The sequence below is a fragment of the Psittacula echo genome, assembly GCF_963264785.1.
Source record: "Psittacula echo genome assembly, chromosome: 23".
Classification (NCBI taxonomy): Eukaryota; Metazoa; Chordata; class Aves; order Psittaciformes; family Psittacidae; genus Psittacula; species Psittacula echo.
In genome coordinates, this window is record NC_137748.1 from 4,993,102 (window position 1) to 5,016,126 (window position 23,025).

General features: G+C 44.4%; 2 protein-coding genes across 2 annotated transcripts; both read left to right on the forward strand.

Annotated features, from left to right (window-relative positions):
* Positions 1–4,517: 4,517 nt before the first annotated feature.
* On the forward strand, positions 4,518–8,849 carry LOC308229437 (keratin, type I cytoskeletal 19-like; the record flags this gene model as incomplete). Its single annotated transcript, XM_080633484.1, has 8 exons — positions 4,518–5,081; positions 5,503–5,585; positions 6,067–6,223; positions 6,676–6,837; positions 6,971–7,096; positions 7,233–7,453; positions 8,280–8,305; positions 8,767–8,849. 8 exons carry the CDS (start codon positions 4,518–4,520, stop codon positions 8,847–8,849), a joined length of 1,422 nt encoding a protein of 473 aa, XP_080489610.1.
* A 3,574-nt stretch (positions 8,850–12,423) lies between these two features.
* Positions 12,424–22,531, forward strand: LOC308229458 (keratin, type I cytoskeletal 23-like; the record flags this gene model as incomplete). The annotated part of the gene is made up of 7 exons (XM_080633506.1): positions 12,424–13,043; positions 16,600–16,682; positions 17,853–18,009; positions 19,572–19,733; positions 19,822–19,947; positions 20,697–20,917; positions 22,411–22,531. The coding sequence occupies exons 1-7, from the start codon at positions 12,627–12,629 to the stop codon at positions 22,529–22,531; spliced, it is 1,287 nt and encodes a 428-aa protein (XP_080489632.1). The 5' UTR covers positions 12,424–12,626.
* Between the last annotated feature and the right edge of the window lie 494 nt (positions 22,532–23,025).

Here is a 23,025-nt window from a genome sequence, read left to right on the forward strand (position 1 = left end):
CAGCTGGGAGACTTCACTCACTTTCTGAGCTCACACAGAGGTAACAAACCTTTAGTATCAATTTTAGCCACCTTCACTCTCACACCACTGAGAGGATATTATCTGAGCTGAATTTCTAAATGTGATCACTTTTGATAGAATCACAGAATCCCAGACTGGTTTGGGATGGAAGGGACCTTAAAGCTCCTCCAGTTCCAACCCCTGCCATGGGCAGGGACACCTTCCACTAGAGCAGCTTGCTCCAAGCCCCTGTGTCCAACCTGGCCTTGAACACTGCCAGGGATGGGGCAGCCACAGCTTCTCTGGGCACCCTGTGCCAGCGCCTCAGCACCCTCACAGGGAAGAGCTTCTGCCTAAGAGCTCATCTCAGTCTCCCCTCTGGCAGGTTAAAGCCATTCCCCTTGGCCTGTCCCTACAGGCCCTTGTCCAAAGCCCCTCTCCAGGTTTCCTGTAGCCCCTTTAGGCACTGGAGCTGCTCTCAGGTCTCCCCGGAGCCTTCTCTTCTCCAGGCTGAACAGGACCAGCTCTCTCCATCCCCAGCACTCCCAGTTCAGGACCCCAGAAGTCACTAACTGCATTGCCACCACTAAGCTCACACCCAGGGAAACTTTTCAGGGTTTGTGCTAAAAGCAAACCATGGCTGTGGCCTCTCCCATTGCACCTCCCCTATCACACAGTCACACAACTCCTCAGGCAGGGGTGACACTGGAACAGCAGCGTGCCCAGACCCCAACAGCACAACCCCCCAGAGCGGAATATCTCATGGCCTCTGTTTCAGGAAGACATCATCAAATCCTTCAGCTCTTCTCTCCTCAGACTAGGGAGGGAATAATTATTGCACCCTTGCTCCTAACTAGATGTTCCTTACAGACAAATGGAGCGTTGGGAGGGAAGGAACACATGAAGCTGTGGATCTGCTCTATCCGGGTTGGGCAATTCTCTTCAGCGGGGAGGTGCTGGGGCTTGGGTTGATTCAGTGGTGACTCAGGTGACCTGTCAACATCAGCCATCAAGCAGTGACACGGACAATCCCAGCTCGGCCTCTGGAAATCCAGCATGAGGACATGAGGCACTGGCTTTGCTGTGACAGGAGAGAACAACAGCCACAAAAAGTAAGAATCAGCAAAGACACACAGAGAAGAGGACAAGATGTGAAGAACAGGGGGCCCAAGGTGCTCTGGTGGAAACAAGCAGGGTCAGAAGGGAGCAGTGGCAGGAGAGCTGGCATGCACAATATGCAAGTGGCTCCTCAGAAGATCACTCGCTTACATGGTGATGCCTTTGGAAGAGCAAGGAATAAAAAACTCTCATGCATTGATATTTCAGTGTAGGCTGGTTCGGAGTCCTGACAATGCTTTATACCACCTTTATTTCCTATAAATAATTCCCTCCAGACTGATTCCCTACAGCGGTCAGACCTGGAATCCCTCCCAGATGAAAGAACAAACAAGTCCAGGTCTGGTTTTTAAACATAACAAATCCCATTCCCTGAGAGCAAGTTGTGGGGACAAAACCAGGCAGAGCAGGAGCTGATGGCGCAGATTTCCTGTGTCATCCAGCTGCAAATGGGAAAACCTGACAAGAACACCCAGAGTGCAAAGTATAAGTTATAAAGTCACTTTTGAAATGTGTATTTTGACCAAAAAAGTTTTCTTTTCAAAGACTGCATTAAATGTGTGTTTAGAAAAAAAGATGTTTAAAAGGTTAACAGTTCAAAAGTGTTTCAGAGGTTAAAAGTGCCAAGAACTGAATGAATTCATAAACCATGCTAAAGAAACTGGGGACTTCCGAGACTTGGAAGAATCCTGAAAAGGCTCGAATTCTTGGTTTTATAGCCTAATTTTCTATTTTTATTGATTTTGTCCCATAATTGTAGTGTAGTGAAGGATTTCTGGTGAAACGTTTAATTTGAAGTCACTCTGAGACTCTAATTTTAGAGTTCGGTTCAGCAAAACAAAAAAGGTGTTTGCTAAAGGCATGTAACACCTGAGTGATAGTTTTATCAGCAAAGACCGCAATGATAAACAAGCTGCTTCTTGAATGGAACTCTCTGTCCTCCTGCAAGGAGAGGCTCAAGTGTGTCAACCCCCCTAATCCCATCACAGAAGCACTACAGGAGTTTGGGCAGCACAGACATGTCTGGGGACGTCTTCCAGGAAAGCTCTCACAAACCGAGGGGCTCCTCACTGCTGAGCACTGGGGAAAGCGCTGGAACCAGGATCAGGGCACGGGAGAAGAGTGAGGAGAGGGAGAACAGAATAAAGGCATAGCTGAAAATAGCTTTCGATCATGCGGGACGCTGAAGGAGCTGAGTGCTGGTTTCCAGAACACGGGAAAAGCCCCAAATCCCTGGGTTATGCTGTAGGACACAACCTGTGTTGGCTGCTTGATTTAGTTTTGCCAACAGTAAATATTCTACAGGAGAAAACCAGCTTTCTATCTGCTCCTTGGGTTTTGTAAGCGTTCATCTGATAAGGATCTAGGATAGTGCCCAGGGCTCTTTGAAAAGCGGCTACGTGTGTTTCACCACAAGCTTCCAGGGAAGTTAGAAAGGCTGAGTGAGAGAAGACTGGATGAAAAACCCCCGAAGTTTCCTGTGCAAGTTTATGGGGTTTTCTAGAAGGGATTTTGCCGGATTGTTTTTCTCGATGGAATTTGATGCTGCTCCTGGTGGGCTCAGCCAGTACCGAGCAGCGCGGGGGTCCCCAGACCTCAGCAAAGTCACATCACAGGGGTCTTAAAGAGCCTTTTTTTTATCTTTAGGAGTTTGTCTGAACGCGTTTCCTCAGATACCAACTCTTGGAGACACACAGACTTGGCAAGCACCGCAGAACCATTCATCTGCCCCACAGCCAAAGCAAACTGCTGTGGCAGAGCTCCAGGATCAGTGTGAGATGTGTTTCACCACTGGAACACCCCATCTCTCCCAGCGGGCTGAGGAAGGGGGGACATGCTCCAAACCATGCTGGGCACCTGCGTATCACAGCTGGATTTTCCATGTTTCTTTCCTCCCAAATCCAAATCCTCTCCCAGCTAAAAGGCTGCATGCTCCCCTGAGGCTGCATTACAGCCACAGCTACACTGCAGAACCCCTTCAGTTTATTCCAGCTATCAGAAACAGCCTCAGTTTCTCTGCAGTCATTCCATCCTGAATTCTCAGCTCATTCTCTGCTGATACGGACCAGTACAAACTGTGCTAAAACCAACACTCTCCTTATTCTGTGGCTAGCAAATGCACAGATCTACATACAGGTGTGTTTTAAATTAATTTTGGTGGTTCCAAACTGGAGCCCAGAGACAGTTCCTCCCTCCTTTACTTCATCCCAGCTTTCCCAAACCACCCTGCCCCTCAGCATGGATTTCTTGTCTCCCCATACCCCCAGTTCTGCAGCTGTAGCTTGTGGCTTTCACCTGCAGAAGGTCACCTGGTTGTGCAAAGAGAACAAGCTCTTTCTCCACACTGCCCACCACTGCCATGCTCTGCACACACACATCACGACACACACAGGGCAGTTCATACCCCTCCAAAATCTCCCAAGTCTGTTTTCCCCTCATTTTGCAGTGTTGGATTGAGTTACTGCCTGCGAACCTCACTAGCAAGTGACTCAATGGGGAATACGCTGGTGTGTCGGGCTCGCACATGAAGTGAAGGATTCGGATATCTCTTCTCACACCTTCTTTTCAAGACTTACTTCACTTCCTAGCACATCCTGGCATTAAACACATTTATTGCCATCTGAAGTTCCATCTTCAACCCAATTTGTTTTCATTTCCCAAAAGAAAGAACTCAGTCCTCCCACGTTTCTTCTTTTAATTTAATTACTTCAGTCTTGTATTACCCTTCTGGACTCTTTCACAAGCATTAGCTCTTCCTTGTCCATTGAGAGCTGCTCACTGTTCCTCATGCAGTGCTGTGATGATGTGCTTTTGTACTAAAAATTCAGACTCCAAACTCTAAATATTAGTTCCAAGCAAAGAACAGGAATAAGAACATATGAGATTCAATGCCAAATTTTTAATGGGAAAAATGTGGATGGAAAAGAAGAAATAATGGTGCCAAGAACTGATGATTGAGTGTTTTGCAATGAAAGGAGGATTTGACTTCAAATTTGTTTGTAGAAAAAGCTGACTTTCTTAAAATAGCCCCCATGATGGCTGTGAGTGGGTACGTAGGTGTGGCTGAACTCACTTTGTTTTTCCATTCCTAAATGTCAGAGAAGTAAACTCCAAGTTTCAGAACTATAGCCTGAAGAAAAAAACACTCATCTGAATCATCTCTTTTGTTTAATTAAGAAAAGAACCCCAGCCCCAGCCCCGGCTCTGCTGTGAGGAATGGCATCATAATTGGCCTCACCTCTAGGGAGGAGAAATTTTGGAAGGAGGGCTGCAGGTTGGGTTTGTCTCCCAACACCCTATCTTGAGGATATAAAAGAAGCACCAGGGCACTGAAGGCACGACACCTTCCTCTTCCACAGCAAGCCGAACACCTGACCCTACTGCCGCCTTGTGCTGCAGCCATGGCTACTTCCTTCATCCAGAGCTCTTCTTCTACCTACGGTGGTGGCTTTGGGGGTGGTGGTAGCTCTCGCCTCTCCTCAGTCCGAGTGGGAGGAGCCTGCCGTGCTCCAAGCATACATGGAGGGTCTGGTGGCAGGGGTGTCTCCATCTCTTCAGCTAGGTGTGTCTCCTCTGCAGGAGGTGGATATGGTGGGGGCTTGTATTCTGGTTTAGGCAGCAGCTGTGGAGGAGGCTACAGTGGCTTTGGTGTAGGTGCTGGCTTCGGTGGAGGTGCTGGCTTCGGTGGAGGTGCTGGCTTTGGTGGAGGTGCTGGCTTTGGTGGAGGTTTTGAAGTTGGTGGTGGCTTTGGTGGTGGAGATGGCCTTCTCTCTGGCAATGAAAAGATAACTATGCAGAACCTGAATGACCGCCTGGCCTCGTACCTGGAGAAGGTGCGAGCACTGGAAGAGGCAAATTCAGACCTTGAAGTTAAAATCCGAGACTGGTACCAGAAGCAAGCTCCCAGCAGCCCAGCCCGGGACTACAGCAATTATTACAAGATAATTGAGGATCTCCGAGACAAGGTACCACATTCATCTGTAGGGGAGTTCTGAGAGGCACTGCAACTGTGGAACTGCATATTCCACTTCTTTAAAATAAGCTAAAATAATCCCTATATATATATTGAATTCTCCAACCAGGTATTTTGTGGTTATGAACATTCTAGCAGAAAAGAGTAGCTTTTTCTCAATTTTAAAAACAAATTTGTTGTACTGAAAATGTGCCGTGTGTCGAAATTAAAATGATTGCACTAAAAGTTAGCAAAACGTGTCAAATGTGTTCAGAATTATCAACAGACTTATTCAGCAATCAAGTAGTAAAGAATGTGACAGGCAGGCCTCAAAGGCTGACAAAATAATTCTCACTGCAGGTAAGATTGTACTTGTCTTTCCTCATCACGTCTGTGATTCACAGGCACCTTTCTCCATGTTTCTTTCATTGCAGATCCTCGCAGCTACTGTTGACAATTCCAGAGTCATTCTGGAGATCGACAATGCCAGGCTGGCTGCAGATGATTTCAGACTGAAGTAAGTTTATGTGAAGCACATGTGGCTTCTCTCTTCCCTCTCTCCCAAAACAGTTCTCTGATAGGTATTTTTCCTTGATAACTTCTGATGAAAAACCCTGGCAAACAGAATCCACGTGCTGAAGGATCACTCTGCAATATAAACCTGATAGAACACAGAATCCAGCTCACTAAGCTGTTTACATAATACATTCTAGTTCATGCCTTAGTTTTCTAACGATGCTCCTAACTATTTTTACTAGCCTAAATCACAGGGCGAAAGAAGATAGGAACAGGTTGGGATTTTCACTTAAAAGGAAGAGAGTGGCACGAAGAGCTCACTGTTGGGTTGCAGTAGTTCTTTCTCAAAGAGTCTGAAATTTAGAATTTTCATTTAGAACCCACGGCTCCTCTTACACTCACTATACAATTTCATAGTTTGATAGCTCTACTGAACACAAACTCCTACATATTTCAGCGCTTGTTTCCTTTTTAAACCACAGGTATGAGAACGAGCTGTTCCTGCGCCAGAACGTGGAGTCCGACATCAACGGCCTGCGCAGGGTCCTGGATGAGCTGACCCTGGCTAGAGCTGACCTGGAGATGCAGATTGAGACACTGAAGGAGGAGCTGGCCTACCTCAAGAAGAACCACGAGGAGGTGAGAGTCCCTAAGAGTGCAGAGAGGAAATTACTTCCCTTTGGAATTTCTGACTGTTGGAGTGGGAAGGGGAAAATCCAAGCAAAAAACCCCAGGCAGCACTGCAGCTTAATAAGAAGAAAACTCTAACATTAAAATAATCCAAAGTGTGTCCTGAGAAGCATTTCTGTGATTCCAAACTGCTCAGACCTATTGGTTTCAGTGTGAAATTCATAAGCACATGACATGTCACTGGGAGAGTTAAGCTGAGTAAAAGAAATATCCATACAAGTTACATGCAAATATGTGTTGTGTGTCAGTGCACAGAGAGCAGAAAAGCACGTGAGGTAAAATTTGATAAGGTTATTATGTGTGTTTCACCATTGATACTTGATAATAAACATCCTGCAGCCACTGGGTGGATTGCTGATGGCAGAGGGAGCCTGATGTTTTCATGTCCTCTGTCCATGCAGGAAATGAAAGAGTATTCAAGCCAGCTCAGTGGAACAGTCAACGTGGAAATGGATGCGGCTCCTGGCATCGACCTGACCAGAATTCTCTCCGAGATGAGGGAGCAGTACGAAGCTCTGGCTGAGAAGAACCGTAAAGATGCTGAGGCCTGGTTCCTTACTCAGGTATAGTTACACCAGGAAAACAGCCTCATTCTTGCTGTGCCAGAAGATGGGATGGGCTCCCCCCTTTCTCAAAATAATTGAAAACCTTTTTATACAATATGCAAGAGATTTTACAGTTGTTTTTAACTTTCAGACTGATCAGCTGAACCATGAGGTAGCCACCCATACACAACAGATCCAGTCCAGCAAATCAGAGATCACAGAACTGAGACGCACAGTCCAAAGCTTGGAGATTGAGCTCCAGTCGCAGCTCAGCATGGTACGGAGCAGTGCCAAGCACACCCCAAGTCACGGCTAGCACACTCTCCCCTCCCTCCTTCCCTTGCCTCTCCTCAGATTCCCCCTCTGCAGGACAAACGTGCGTGCTAACCTGTTCTGACATGATTCCACTTCAGAAAGCTGGACTGGAAGCCAGCCTGCGAGATACAGAAGGCCGATACTGCGCCCAGCTGGCCCAGATTCAGGCCCTCATCACCAGCGTTGAGGAGCAACTGGGTGAACTGCGGTACGACATGGAGCGTCAGAACCAGGAGTACAGGATGCTCATGGACATCAAAAGCCGCCTGGAGCAGGAAATTGCCACCTACCGCAGGCTGCTGGAGGGCCAGGACTCTCAGTACGTAACAATACACAGCCCCCACGCTGATTAGATAAGGTTAATAGCCTGACACATTGTAAAGCAGTAAGTTGTGGATGCCAGGCTGACTCCAGATCACTGAATTGCCGCACTGCATACGCAGCCTTTGGAGTTCTGGCAAAGCCCAGCAAAGTCCCAGGCGCTGCTGTAACTCAAGCTGAATCTCCAGATCTGATGGTCTAGAAATATACATGCAACTATTTTGACTACAATGAATGAAAGAAGGCGCCAGGCACCTTATGTGTGTCTTACATGATACTCTTGTTGCACGGGAATCACAGTCTTTAGCCTGACGTAACTTATAAAAACCTGTTCTCTCTATTTCTTTAGCTTTTGGTGCTCTACACTTGTGCACAGAGGTGAAAATGCCCATCCTCATACACCAGAACTCCCAGCTAGAAAATAACTTGGCACAGACTACAGCTAGTTTACTCAAATCTACATTTTAGTGACCATTTCTCGTATCTTCTCTATACATGAATTCCTTTTGATTTCTGAGGAGGCATCAGCTCCTTATATTGTTTCTAGATTATGACATTTTGGGAAGAGAAGCATAGAGAGCCCTGTTGGAACCAGGAACTGGTCTGACTGCTGTTCCTATGTCCTACTGAGTACCTGGGAGTGGCCTTCAGAGCAGAAACCTCCTTAACAATGGTACTAGTAAGGACACACCTGAGGCACAAGCCATTGAAGGAAGCAGCGTGATATCAGGGCTGGGCACCTGTGGCACTTCCTTGGTGGATGAAGGGTTTCAGTGGGCAGGGTCAGTGATGGTCACTAATCAAATATCTCTTCTTTTCTACAGGATGTCAGGAGTGAACCCTAAGGATGGTAAGAAAACTTTTGACTTAAAGAGGGGCTGAAATGATTAAATAAACTCAGGGTTTCTTCTTACTAACACAGATTCCACTCTGTCTGCAATGACCACATTCCTTATCATTTCCAGACAAAAATGCAATACTTTATCTTAGTTTATGTGCACTTTTGAAACCAGTAGCTTACCAAAATGACTGCATGAATTCCTCATGGGATTCTAAACTACCAAAATCTCCCAAAGATTCCTAAATTCCTCTGATTCACGCACCATACAAGACACATTCAAGTCTGATTTGTGATGTGCGCTCTTAGCATTTACTGGATGAGGACCAATAGGGAGTTAAGATGTAAAGGCAGTTCTCTCTTTGGAATGTGAAAAAGATCTTGTGAGAAACAACAACCCCCCCATCATGCAGCTCCTCAGTGTTAGCACTGCACTGGCCTTTTCCCTAACTGACTTTGTTTTATTCCCACAGCAGCATCTGCAAGCACTAGTAGAATTCGCATCAGTGTGGAAGACGATGGAAAACATACTTCTTCTCGTGACAAGAGATATTAGTAAAGAATCACTGCATCCTCTCTTGCATATGGCACCATATATAAGCAGTGCAGCCTGCATGCTGGCTAATGCTGAGAGAAATCATCCCCTTGTACTGCTGCCATATCACAAGAATGTAATCCAAGAATGTGTACCAGCTTGATAGCTGTCCTTAAACTTGTTCTCCTCTTTACCTGCTCGTGTGACTCTGTGCTCAGAGATGACAAGCTTGTTTTCTGTCTGTAGCTATATGGTTTCATTATAAAAGAACCTACATAATAAAGTTGCTGTTCTGCTTGTGCAAGTATATCCAGCCTATGTTGGTTTTTTGAGGTCAAAATGACTCTACCATGCACACGACCATATACCCACCCTAACACAGGGCTTCCTGTCACCCACGAGAGATGCTCAATGCATAACAACAACAGCAACAACAACTTTAATAAGAATTACAAAGATGATAATGAACAAACACATATAAAGTGCCATTAGATTCCCCCAGGAATCTGAAACTAGTATCAGTAAATACCTGAGAAGATAATGCAAACGGTCCTTGGGCTCTTTGCTCTGAATTCCAGGTACACAACATCACTACAGTTCATGCACAAATAAAATGCACCATTAATGCTGTTCCATATATGTATTTATGTTCCTGCACTTCCTTCAGCCAAAAGGCAAATTCCTTTAGTGCTTGAGGAAGCACCAGGCAAGGTCCAGAGGAAATGGAACTGTTCAGTCAGAGCTTGCTATGACTGTTTTGGTTTCCCTACATGAGGAACAGCCTCACCGGCCTGTGCCACTGCTGTGGCTGTTCCAGGCCACTGCCTTTGCCAGCAGCAGGTAGTCTGCAAGGCTGCACAGCAGTCATGGCACAGCCACACTTGTAAAGACTTCAGAAGCATGCAAAACATTCCCGTAAATGCTGTATTTTGCTAATAGAACCTGTTTGGAAAATGTGTCATTAGCCTCATCGCTGCATATTTCAATCCACATCACAGTATCTACAAATATAATATCATTTCTAGAATTATCTATTTCTAGAATCATTTCTATCATATCTGTTTCTCATATCGTTTCTAGAATTACCTGGTTTATTTCCCTTCCAACCTCTCGGAGACACTATTTTTCTGTCTTCAATTTTCTGACATTTAAAACAAAACTTTCAAGGCTGCTGGCCTCAGCCTCACAGCTGAGCCCTAAAGGAGGCTGCAAGGCCTTTGGTGTGCCACTGCTCGTATTCCCATGGGAAAGAATGGAAAAGAGCAAAGCAACATCACAGTCTATCAGAAAAGACAAACCAAACAGTACAAATGGTATTGAAATGAGGTGACTATTATCTGTATCACTCGGACAGCAAGAGAGAATCCTATGGCCTGAGGCAGTGGTCCATTTGTATTGCTGATGGGGGAGTTCAATCAATCGGTGATGGTCGCTGGATCTTCACTTGTACAACGGAGGTGTCCAAATATCCTGCCTATACTTAAACTGCAGCCTATAAATTCAGCTCAGTTCGCTTTTCACGTTCCAATTCAGTAAAACAAGTAGGAAATCCAAACAAAGCCACTGGGGACCAGGCAGCCCCGGTCCCGCCAGCCCAGGCCAGCTCCCAGCCGGAGCAGGCTATAAGTCACCATCCAATGGTGCCATCTGCTGACAGCAGGTTCTCTCTTCACTCACCGTTGCTTTCATTCTGCATCGTGGTTTTCCGGTCTTTTCCATGGATCCTCAGCAAGCGTTGATGAAAACTGTGGCAACTTTTCCAGTTTGAAAGGGTTGAGCTTCAGATGAAACACATCCTCTGTGCCAGGGCATGACTTGGCAGCAAAAAACCCGATTCTCTTTTTCACGATGGCTCCATATTCCATGAAATGGGGAGTAAGAGAGAGGCTGCTCTGTGCCACACGCTGTCAGCCTCACTGCCAGGCAAGCTGTGAATCCCACTGAGTAATTCCACATGAAACAAAGGATTCATTTTCTTTCACGTAGTATTATGTACATATAGATGTAGTTATATTTCAATGTCATATTTCATAGAACATTAGCTGGCTGAACTGCTAGTAGAAAATTCAGTCTGAAATTAGCCTGAATGAGCTAATACCATCAGGATACCATTGCTTCTATTAGAATTTCTTTGGGTTTCACCTTAGGCCTTAGTTTTCTGGCTGGTGCTTCAAGCTCTGCTACCTCTCCAGCTTCAGGGCTGACACTGAACTGTCACTAGGAACGATAGCTGTTATCAGGAGATTCTGCGATAGCCAAACCTCGGACTTACTGCAAACACCTATCTTCAGTGATCCATTTCCCCCACATAGTTAAAAGTGTTGGCATTTCTGGACAATGAAGTGCATGAGGAGAAAGAATGAATCTGTGCTCAATGGAAACGTAGCTGGTAAAAAGAAAACCAAGAGGTGCTGAGCAGAGCTGAGGAGAGCCACAAGGAGGAGCTCGGGACCTGCTCATTCCCAGGATGGGGACTGGGAAGCATCCCGAGAGGGATGAGGTGCACCAGTTCTGTATTATTGAAAAACCTCAAGTGAAACAAACAGAGAAAATAATGATTCCTTCAGGTTTCTTCCAGGATGGTGCAATTCTGGTCTGCACGGTCCCTCCAACCCAGTCAAATGAGTAACAGTGCTGGGTAAGCTTGGCACAGAGCTGAACCTCCAACTCGGCACCGTGTCTGATCCTCAGACCCCAGGTCCACCCAGCTTCCCATCTCTGCCCACATCTGCTTCCTCCCTCCTCTCCCTCTGAGGAGGATGAACCCAATAACCCAGTCACCATCTCCTGAACAGCACAAGGAGTCACAAAACCTTTGCCAAAGCCAGGCTTGCCCATTCTGTATTTGATGAAGTGTGGCAAAAGTCACTGAAACTTCTGAGAAAGCCTCTTCCTGCCTGATTGCCAGGTCAATATTTCAGGCTGGCAGCTCTAAATAATCTCTTGAATTATTTTAGCGTTGTTACAATCTCATATTTTAAATATTTTCTATAGCTAAACATATAAATATCTTCATAGTATTGATACTGGTAACAGCATATATCTGCATTACTGTGTGTTCCAAGAAGACTATGGAAATACAACGGCACCTTGAATCCTTAAAAAGAAAAAGTCATTAGGAAAGACTGTAAAGACCTAATTCTCACGTGTTTCACCCGGGATGGACCGCTGAAGGGACTAGCTGAGCCTTACTCACTTTGGACTGCAGTTTCAGTCAAATGGCAAATGTTGGACAACTTCCTTAAAGCCGTTCACAGGCTGCTGCTGTGCAGTACGCTACCAACAGCTTGATGGGATGTACTTTGGGATTCACAAACTGCTGTAGTACTAGAGCCTGAGAAATACAACAGACAGAAAGTGTCCTGAGAGCTCCATCCTCTCTATGTAGTCTGGAATGGCCAATCCTCTGCACCTCATACACAGAAAAACATAACGTATTAACTGCAGGGCTAGAGAAAAGTCTGAGGCAGAGCTGATCCTGTTCCACACCTCCTGATTGTAGCCACACCTCACCATTATCATATGAAAAGAGAAAGAAAAAAACAAAACCAAAACAACCAAAAGGAAAGCAGCCCGGTATGTGGCTGAGATTCCAAATAACAACAGTGTGTGCAGCCTCATAAATGCTTCAGAATTGACCAAGAGGAAGCACGTTTCATGATGACACAATCTTGTTGCTGTAGTCATTCATCGAAGGGAAACTCCCACAGGAAAAGGCATAAAGCTGCTTAGGGAAGGCTAAGAAGCTGCTCAGCGGTAGTCAGTCAAACATTGGGTTAGATTCACACCAGAGCTAACATGAGCACCAGCCAAGGCCCTTTCCAATTTTCTTCTGGGTCCCTCAGGGGTAGTTCAGGGTGTGGTTTGGCCCAGCCAGGAACTGCTTTCAGACCGTCAAGTGCAGGTGGTGGTGCCAGCCGCACACAAACCTCCTTCTCCTCCGCCAGACCCCTCTGGCTGGCTGCTGGAGGAGGGGCACCTTGGGGAGGCTTCGGCGAGCACCATGGGGAAAGCATCTTCCTGGGTGGGAATGAGAAACAGACTATGCAAAACCTGAATGACCGTTTGGCTGCCTACCTGGACAAGGTCCGTTCCTTAGAAGCAGCTAATGCTCAGCTGGAAAGCTGCATCCTAGAGTGGCACAAGACAAAGTCTCACAGCAAGAGGCATGACTTCAACCAATACGAGCAAAACGTCACTGACATGCAAAGACAGGTAAGTCACAGCTGCAAGTAACTGTGTCATTCTATGCTTTTTTAAGAAATCTGGGTGCTCATTTATGCTGATGGCTTTCCTTTAAAGAAAGTTAAATAAAACCTTTTCAGTGCTAGAAATACTAATGCAAGTGGGTACAGGACCTGGGCATGAGCATTCTTTGGGCTCCCAAGGAGGAGAGTAGGGTACTAGAAGGAAAGAAAGGTTGCAGATGGCAAAGGGAGGTTCCGCAAGGGCTGTAGCATAAAGGGGTCCGTATGCTGCCAAGTGTTCATCTCTGTACATGAAACTGTGGTTGGAGTAACTACATCTGGCAGAAGCTGGTCTTTTTGACTGCACATGTATGCAAGCGAACTACAAAGCAGGCAAGCTGAAGAGCCTGCCTTCTTTCATGCGTGCTCTCTTTAGACATACTGTTGCATTTTGGTTCTTTGATTCCTGTGGTGGCAGACAATGAAACTACAGGAGTTTTGGGTCCAATGAGCTTATGTAATCAGATGGAAAAATACTTCATTGTAATTAAGAAAATAGCAGTGACAAATTCCTTGTGGATGTTTTCACTATAATTAAAAGGAGAATTTCTGGTTCCTGCCAGTCGTTAATATTAACGTGCAACAGTAACTCTTTCAATCTCCCAAACTCACGTGTCTTCAAATTCAAGCATAGTATTAATCAGGATTCCTAATGAACATACTTAGTGCTGGAACCATCTGTGTGACTAATCAGTGTCATTAACTTTACACAGCCATATGGGGCAAAACCCAAAGCTACTCCAAACACAGTGCTTTAGCTTTCGCTCTACTTTTTCTAACACAGTTACTTGGCATTCTCAAGACCCTAAGGAATGTTTTTCAAGAGGGTTTGGAGATGGCATTATCCCGCAGCTTTGGGGACTAAGGCTGGGGACTTAATCAAACTCCCTGCTCCGTGTTAAATGTGTTGCCTCCAGGCAGAAGATGAGGCACTCCGACCACAGACAATGTGGAAGGAGAGCCAGAACTGTCATCACCTAGTTCTGTTTTAAGGATAAGGAAAGGTCATCTGTCTCCAGCCCTAGCACTTGAGCAGGGTTTTTTTAATTGATCCAGAGATAAAAACTTGTTCATCGAGAATATAAACGTGTTCACGTTGATCTGGCACTAATAAGACTTAGGAAGACAGACAGCAAGACTGAATAGTGCTGACTGGGGTAAAGCCTCATTTTTGAATAGGCTGTACCCAAACCACTTAATTTTAACCCTCACCACTTAAAGAGCTGTTGCTGGCTCCAGGCACTGTGAGAGCCAGGGCTGTCCCAGCTGCGGTGCCCATGCCGGGAAGGGCTAGTGAAGGGTTATTTACAGGCGACAGCTCAGGGGTTTAACCCAGAATTTTTACTTTCTCTATAAATGATTGCAATTAGTACATGACAGCCAATAAAATGAGTGAAAATACAGCATCTCATTATTAACCATAATTAAAGCAAGCATTAATTAAAAAGGTGAAACTAATGGAGTACATAAAATGAAATTTAGACAAAATTTAGGTTCCTGCATCCAATAACGCAGAACATCTATGATATACTGGCTGCCTAAACTTCTCTGTGTAATCATCTGCGTCCTGCATTTTGGTCCATTCTCTGCCCTGGATGCCTGAGCTCTGGACAAATGTGTCAGATGGAGCAACAAGTTGCCTGACTCCAGCCTGATTCCATTCGAACCCTGATACACAGTAAAACAACAACAGTTCTTCAGGGGTCTTGTTCAAGGATTGATACCACTAAAGTAGCAAACTGATTTACAGAACACTCAAGGAGCCAGGCTCAATGCTGCTGGATAAAGGACACAGGAAGTCAGTGGAGGAAGGCTTCTTGATAAAACCCTGTTTGAGAAGGAATTTGAGTGTATTTCACATATAATAATGTGTGAGTTCTTAATCAGGTTAGCTGTAAGTTTGGGGGTTGATATTAGCGATGCACCCATATTCATGAGGGATGTGGTGAAGAATTCTATGTAATTCTAACCAGCTAAACAGCCACATGTGAAATGTGCTGTTGCTGGGATAGCAATGGGTGTCATCCAGCGAGTGACAAGACACTGACAACTGCTTTGATAGCACAGACTCAAAAAACGTTTCTGTAACTGTTGCTTTGTTGCTTTTTGAGTACGAAATGGCACAAAGTGGAAGAACTCACACGTTGCCTCCTCATTGCCTTGTTACCTTCCATGGTAAAATATACCATTTTCTAGTGACGGATTCAAGAATTGCCTCTTCTCTGACAACAAATTGCAGGCAGCAACACATGAAGGGGATTGTTACACTTCTTCAGCTGGCCTTGATCATGTCCCAGGGCAGATTCGAGGTGTGCTGCTAATTGCTCAAGAATGTGCAGTCTGTTAACAGATTAGTGAAAACATTCCACAGGCACCTTCTTCTTTACACTGAGAGGTAAACTTTTGACACTTCAGGACAATTTTGTCATTTCCTCATTTCTCTGTGATTCATTTACTTCAAGGTGCTGAGAGCTCTGTAAATGGCTAATGATTTCTGCACAGCCATAGCACACATAGTTTGCTATGTCAGTGCTGAGCGAAGGCAGCTCTTGAAACTGCAACCCTGCTTCTCCTTCCTCTGTGTTAGAAAAGGACACAACATCCCTCAGTTATCGGATCCAACTAATTATGTATCAGTTCCTCCTAGAATTCTGTCAGAGATTTTGACCAGAATACTGAGGGGTTTGTATCCAGATCTAGAGTTCAAAGGTATTTGTGTTAACAGGGCTTACAAGCCTTTTCAGTGCCCACAGAGTACACTAAGTGAATGATGCCATGCACTCTCTTCTGCAACTTTCAGGGCAATTATCAACATCCCAAAGCAAAATCAGAAACCTGAATTAATCCCTCCACACTGCTGGAGGATTCAGTACAGTGAATAATAAGAATAGGTGAATAGTTGGATGGACCATGACAACCACATGCTAGTGTTATTCTCAAAATGACAATCATGCAACTCCAGACTAAGGCACATGGTAGACTGGAGGGCTTCTGCCATTCTTGTTGCGCCTCTGCACCCCACCACCACTGCAGCACGGTGTCCCTGCACATGCTTACTTAGTAGCATGGGATTCATTACAGCATTTAGATTATATTCAGACACAGCTTAATGATTCTCACTGAAATCTGCCCTCAAGAGGACCAAGGCTGCTCTTTCAGCCATGCTAATCAGAAACCAAATCAGTTCACAGAAAGAGAGGAAGACAGTGATGGTTATTCTGTAACATCCTGTGAAGTTTGTGTAGCATTATTGATATCCTCTACCTAGCCAGGAATAAGAAGACTCATCCTGCTTCATATCCAGAAAAATAAGACATAGAGGAAAGTAAGATTATTGACAAAAACTGCAGAAACATCTATGTGAATCAGGAAACTAAGCTGCTTTAATTCATGTATTCTGTCTAACATGGGAATTCTACTGTTTAGATGCTTCCTACAAGTGGCAGGGAGTCTAACCCAGCACAGGTTATTCACCAGCACCATGGGGCAATGCTGAGTCTCCTGTTGGATTCTCTGTTTTCCAGATTGAGGATAGCAAGATCACCAATGCCAGTATCCTTTTACAAATTGATAACGCCAACATGGCCTCTGAAGACTTCAGGCTCAAGTAAGCTCTTCTTTGGTTCCCTGATTAAGTTTGAAAGAGGGTTAAGCAAAATATGGCTTTTTCTAGATAATCCAATACGAAACTGATTTTACTGAGGTTTTCTGGTGATACTGGGCAAATAAAACCAATGTAGAACAGGAAAAGAATCCAGAAAGGATAAAAAGGATGCAAAACCCACAAACGATTGCTGAACAATCTTGAGTCACCCTGTTTATGATACTTAATTCAGGTCCTGAAGAGCAGGTTTTACAGCAGACACTTGATACTTGTGACAAAAGGCACTTAAATCTGTCACCTGGGAATACAAATTAACCCTTACGTGCACTGTGCTTCCCCTGTCCAGTCCCAATCCATTTCCTGTATGTATCACCTCTTCTGTCCAGCTCCGCAGGCAATACGTGTCCTGCAGTAACTTCTGCTTCCAAGTCTCCTCAGTCAGACTTCTCAGAAGTCATGAAGATTTGTCTTATTTTCAACAGATGAGGAGGAGCTATTAAATAATCTCCCGGGTTTCGGTGATGTTGTAGCATACCTAAAGCCTCTGAGCACTGCAGCTCTGACTGGCCTGGCCCTTCTTCCATTATCATCCAGCAGTGACACAAAAGGAAACCTGCAAAATGAGTCTGAGGGATCGAATGCACAAAACCCACCAGAGCCCACAAAAATGAAGTAAAGGGAGAGATTTTGAGGAGCAAAAGTGCTTCATATACCCAAGGGAAGACATGGTGGTGTCTTTCTGACCACCTCACTACAAGTGGCAAACTGCAAGAGGTTAGAGATGAATGTTAAGAACTGGCTCCCATTACATTATCCCTGTTTTCTGAAGGACTGAAAAGTGATCAGTTTGAAAAAACTATAGCAAGCATTGATTGTCGATGCTGTTATCACATCTTCAGTGGCAAACTTTTGAGAAGCATGTTCTCAAAGCTTTCACGGTGAATGTTAAAATGCAAAAAGGAAAATGAAACAAAGAGCAATTATTTCCTATGATATAGGAGGAACTGTGAGGAAGAAAGAAACCCAGTAAGGAAACCCATCTAATTTTTAAGACTATACAAGGATATTCAAAGAACATATTTTAGAAACAGAATGTGTTTCCTTGGGTGCTTTGTTCTCTCCAGTTCCCTACATAGAGGACTCAAGCAAGCCGACTTCTTTTCCCTCCCAAAGGTATGAAGCAGAGAAGTCGCGCAGGCAGGGAGTGCAGCTTGATGTGGAGAACCTGCGGAAGGAGCTCGATGGCCTAACCATTATTACAACAGACCTGGAAATGGAAATCGAGGGCTTGAGAGAAGAGCACATCCTCAGGAGGAAAGACCATGAGGAGGTAGGAAAAGTTCCACTTGGTAAAACCCTATCACACAAATCTTTGCTACCATGTAATTACCTCTGAGGAAGATCCACAGTCTATAAATGGGATTGATGATTCAGAACCAAACCGTGTTTCTACGCAGGCCAATGAGAGTCAGACGAGGCACTTTACCCACTAACCTGAGATTTCAGAGAGAGTAACATTGCTGTATTTTCTCCCACTCTTTTCTAGTCACCTATCCATCTGTCATACATAGCTAATAATATCTTACATATTTGACAGAAATGTCCTCAGAAATACTTAGATACAAATACACGCAGATTGCAAGTAAGTAGGAATTGTTACTGCTTGCTGGTGAGTTTAACTCATCACAGACTTTTTCCTCCATTCTGGATATATCATTTCACATGATCACAGAACACAGAGGAGTGGCTGAGGTTGGAAGGGACCTCTCGAGTTCATGTCAGACAGCTGACCTGGCTAAACAGACCTTCATTCCCATAGGAATGGCTGCTGAAATCAAGTCAAAGGATTTATTCCTGCAAAACCATGACCACAGTCATTAGATAATACTATTAATTGCCCAAAAACACACTGCTCTGCATCCTCCTGGAGCTATAGCCCCATGGGCCCTGTTATTCCCACATATACAATATCACTGCTTGACACTGTTTTCATTTTGCTTGATCAGACGTTGTTTTCAGTTATTACCTAAGGCAGAACCAAACATCCTACCAGGATCTGTGGACTATTAGAATGGATAGTAGAAACACGAGGGTTACACACCAGCAGGTGAAGCTGCCTTTGGCTGTAGTATCCTTATATCCTTACAGCCAACGATACTACTGAACAGCTGGAATAAAAGTTCTTGGAAGCAGGGCAACCACCAGAGACATCGGTCCGGCCAGTTGATCTGCATTTTGGAGGCTGTGATGTCTTGATCTGCATTTTGGAGGCCGTGATGTCATACCCTGAAATGCTGCTTTGCCTGGGTGCTTGTGAAAATGGTACCTAGCACATAAGATTGTGCTACAGCAACAGGAATGTTCCCAGACCTGCTTGACTTGTCCTGTAATTACGTTGTTTACACAGTAATTATATGCTTTAATCCAATTATTCCTTTAACAATTACATAGAACTTTTACATTGCTCTCCTGTAAACTTACAGTTCCATAAATATTAACAAACAGAGGAAGAAAGATGAAATTACTGTTAGATTTTCATAAAGGTTTTGGGTTCCTAATAGTTAAATAAATAAAAAATGGCAGTGCTTCAGCAAGCATGTATCTGCCAGAAACGCTCTATGAAGAGATCTTCTCACATGGTTTTTATTGAGCTCCCTGGCACAGTTTTGCAAAGGACCAGATGTAAGTCACTGGTTTAAGTCATGTCACAGTATTATGCATATATAAATTCTCCAAAAAGTGTTAACTGAATACAGATAACAATTAACGTACCATAATGAAAAAATACTTGAGATCTTGTGAGAGGGCGGAACTGAAGGAGACAAGACAGGGATGAAACCTTTCCACCTTCATAAACAAGTTTGCTTGTTTCCTCTGCTAATATGTGAATAGAACATGGAAGCAAATCGCTCATCACAAGACTTCAAAGTCAATGTAAAAGTAAACGCAGCACCTCCTGAAGACTTAGCCAAGATTCTAGCAGAAATAAGAGAAGATTATGAAGCCATCATTGAAAAGAATCGTCAAAGCCTGGACAGTTGGTACAAGGAACAGGTAATGGCTGTTTTCTGCTCATTTCACAGATGTTGCTGTATGTGACTGACCAAACTCAGAAAGCTTTTCTCTTGCCTTTGCTCCCTAGAGCACAGCAATGTCTCTGGCAGCAACCCCGAACCCAGAGCAGATACAGCGCAACGAGACCGAGATCAAGGATCTCACACGTACGTTACAGTCCCTGGATATCAAGCTGCAGGCACAGATGAGTAAGGTATCAACTGCAGACATCTCTGGCTGGTTACTTCATATATTCTCAGAAACAATCGTGAATCAACTCTTCATTTAAACCCATAGTGCAGCACAACTTCACTGTAGTTATTAAAGTATTAGTGAAATTGCTGTGAAATTTGGACCACACTTGACTTTACCAGAATATGGAAATTTGTAGATTTGAGACCATTGCATATTTAAGACCATTGACAAGAAGGGAAAACTTTGTCTCTCCTTAGAACAAAATACAGGGATACTATCATGGGATAGCTGACTCCATGACCTAGAAAGAAAAAATGGCCTAGAAGACAGAGAGTAGTAAAAATTCATATTTATAACCCCTATTATAATACATGAAATATATGAACTGTGAAAAATGGTGGGAAATCTTCAAAAGTGTTACTCAGCTCTTGTATGGTTCAAGCTCACATACTCATGGCTTAGAGACTTCAGAGCAATTCTGGGCAGTAAATGCAAGACAGACAAAGAGTCACCAGTTCCAGGGGCGCAGCCAGTGAGCAGAACCACGCAGGGGTAAATCACTCAGGTTTTGCCTCTCATTATGCACACACGACACAGCCTTATGATCCTGCTGTCTTCACAGGAATAGTCATGCAAATGTCTGAGTGTTTAAATTACCACAGTCTTAATTTTGCAATCTTCTAGCTAGAGACCAAATTTGCTGGCATTTCTGCCTTGTGACTACCACATAAACACTAATCATGGTATTGGTGTTATCTGCTCCGTCAGAAACACATGCTGGAAGATACCTTGGCTGACACTCGGAATTACTACGCTGTTGCGCTTCAAAACATGCAGCAGATCATCTCCAAATGTGAGGAAGACCTAAGCCAGCTTCGTCATGACATTAAGCAGCAAAATAACCAATACAAGGTTCTTCTTGGGATCAAAACCCGCCTGGAGAAGGAAATTTCCACCTACCGCCTGCTGCTGGAAGGGAATGCTGACGGGTAAGGCAGAGCCGCCTGGACTGGAACAGATGAGAAGAGAGTTCTCATATTCGGGTTATTTATTTGTTTGTTTGTTTATGCTTAATCAAAGCTTGTGAGTTCCAGCCTACATCAAGGGTTGGTATTTTAATGGGATGGATCATAATAAAAAGCCTGAACCACTTGGGATACATAGAAACCTGTATCCATGGGATTGGGATTACCTAAATTAATATCACTTTTCATTAAAGAATAAAACAACCCTACATTCCCACAGCATGCCTGCCTCAGCAATGGAGAAAATGCCAAGTTCAGTAAAATTCAGAGCCATTTCCTATATTTCAAACGAATTCTAGATCAAAAAGAAGCCTGCAGACAAGTTTCCATTTTTTTTGGCTGGTCACAAGCACACAAATGGGCAGAGCACATTCCACTGCCGATGGGCTGGCTGCCCTCCCCATCCCTGCCGTGCCTGAAGCCTCCGCTTGCAGCAATCCTGGAGCCTCTATTGTTTATCTTCTCACCTTGTATACAGAGTATTGTCGTCTTCACCCAAAATCAGAACAAGGAAGCTTAGCAGCCTTTAGAGCTGACAGTCTCAGAGGCAGCAGCACGGCACCAAGTACAGGGTTATTTGTCAGAAGCCAAAGGGGGATCAGGTTGAGGAACTCCTAATACAGGCAGAACAGGGCAGCTGCCCACAGCAGAACAACAGCCAGTGTCCACAGGACTGGCTTCAGGTCACTGTATCAGTACCTGAGACTACCCCAAGAAGAAAAATTCCCGTGGTGTAAAAGCATTATTTGTTTCTCTTTTCCCAGTGGTGGGAGATCTCCTTAGAATCAGTGAGCAGAAGGGGATGGAGAACTTCTGGAAATCAGCATAATCATTATTTTTTCTCTGTTTCATTATCTTTATAGGATTGCAAGAAAATGTGACACAAGAGCTAAAGGTAAAAGTCCTCTATTTTGTTCTCTAGAGAGACTCTTCATTATTGTTATTTCCGATCAAATTCTACTCAGAATAATGCTACCCTTCCATGACTGAGCTGTGAAAGGTTTGCAGACCAGTTATTGTGCACGCTTCACAATGACCTCTGCTACTCAAACACAAGTGCAAAGCTCAGACTCAGGACTAAAGCTTTCATGGCATAGGAGGAGGCACAGAGACTCCATTTAGTGACTAAAACTGTGCTAGGGCTTGAAAGCGAACAGTAAATCTGCATGTCTGGAAACTCACATTCCAGCATGAGCATGACCTACAGACATTTAGGAGAATCTGCTCTGAAGTTGGATTTGCATTGGCTGCGATGGAGCTGCGTTATTCATTTGCCCTGACCTGGACAAGACTCAGGGGTGACTTTCTGGCAATACATTTCACAAAGAGCAGTAATAAGTATTGACCTAAAGGGCAACATGTAAAGATAAATCAGTTGAGGAGGTAGCTAGTAAATGACTGTAAATGAAGCTTTCCCTGCATCAGCTTCTCTCAGCATTGCTTCTTGCCTAATTCAGCTCTCTCCTTCTTTCAGACCATGCCGGGCTGACCAAACGAAAGATCAAAGCAATTGTCCATGACAGTGTGAATGGGCAGGTGGTGTCCTCCACCATCAATGAGATCCACCAGCAAGCATGAAGTCGAAAGCTCTGCTGACTCCTGTCTTTCTCGGCAGCCTGAGCTCTGACAACCCTTCTGTGCACCTATGTGCTGTATGTTGGTCTTCCTGTGTGTAAAACAGGGATCCTATTGTGAGATCTCTCCTCCCATGGTGTGCAGCCCAATGATCAGAAGGTGCCCTACAGAGTTAGGTAGAGCTGATACTGTAAATTTAAAGAGCTTTTAGTCATCAAAATGCCAGAGAAAAGCTATTCAATGAAAATGACTGGCTGAGCTGGTAGTATATGTATTATGCACATCTCACTGGGGCATGAATCTCCGTCTGTGATTCATTTATTGCTCTGCAAATTAACTATAATTTAAAGTGAATAATCTCTCAGCTTTTCTCCTGGTCTTATGTTTCTCAGCATATACCTCACTGCAGCCAATAAATTCTTTTCCATTACTTGTTCTGGTCGTTGGAATTTCCCATTTTGCTTTTTCTTACACATGCACCAGCCCCAAGTGGCAGG